The sequence below is a fragment of the Orycteropus afer genome, unplaced genomic scaffold (assembly GCF_000298275.1).
Source record: "Orycteropus afer afer isolate SDZICR_OR568_19922 unplaced genomic scaffold, OryAfe1.0 scaffold08196, whole genome shotgun sequence".
Taxonomy (NCBI): domain Eukaryota; kingdom Metazoa; phylum Chordata; class Mammalia; order Tubulidentata; family Orycteropodidae; genus Orycteropus; species Orycteropus afer.
This window is the reverse complement of record NW_006929783.1, coordinates 2,979-3,678: the sequence shown is the minus strand read 5'-3', so window position 1 is coordinate 3,678 and position 700 is coordinate 2,979. Positions and strand designations below refer to the sequence as shown.

Below are 700 nucleotides of genomic sequence, written 5' to 3'. Positions count from 1 at the left end.
TTGGTAATTTATATTTTCATGAATGACTTTTTATTCAGCTAAACATGAATTCAGCTCCAACCTTTATCAACTTTCCTGCAAAAGGGAAACCCAAACGTGGTGATACATATGAGTTACAAGTGCGAGGTTTTTCAGCTGAGCAGATTGCCCGGTGGATAGCTGACAGAACTGATGTCAATGTAAGTTTCCTTGCTTTGTTGAAGTTACTTTGCCGTTATCTTATTTGAATCTTACTTAGAGGTCATAATTGATCTTGACCCCATATCACTGAGGTGTTGATTAATAGTTTGGCTGTCCCTTCATAAGTAACATTTATCCTAATGAATCATCCTGATTAAAGAATGAAACATCCTGTATTACCCTGTTGGATTCAGCATGGAAAGCACTCTTTTGACATTTTTGACTCCATGGAATATTTATCTGTACTTGGCAAATTGTTCTCAACCTAAAAGATGATAAGATTTATATGTTATGACTAAACACAATGTTGTACATGTTGCATTCCATTTTTAAGATAAAATATAGGCTATTTTGATTAGGATAGAATTAAAAAGTAGACTTTTCCTCAAAGTAGCTATACCAATTTTGACTGCTTTCATTTCGAATTATTTGTTGTTGTTGTTAAGTGCCGTCGAGTCGTTTCCGACTCATAGCGACCCCATGCACAGCAGAACGAAACACTGCCCGATCCCGCACCAGC

General features: G+C 36.4%; 1 protein-coding gene across 1 annotated transcript in view; it reads left to right on the top strand.

The window, feature by feature from the left end:
• Positions 1–29: 29 nt before the first annotated feature.
• The window catches only part of LOC103213565 (magnesium transporter protein 1), a gene marked incomplete at both ends in the record, with an annotated part of 3,533 nt that continues 2,862 nt past the window's right edge, over positions 30–700 (top strand). The window contains one exon of the mRNA XM_007959309.2: positions 30–179. Coding sequence (XP_007957500.2) covers positions 30–179 — 150 coding nt within the window. The remainder of the gene's footprint in view (positions 180–700) is intronic.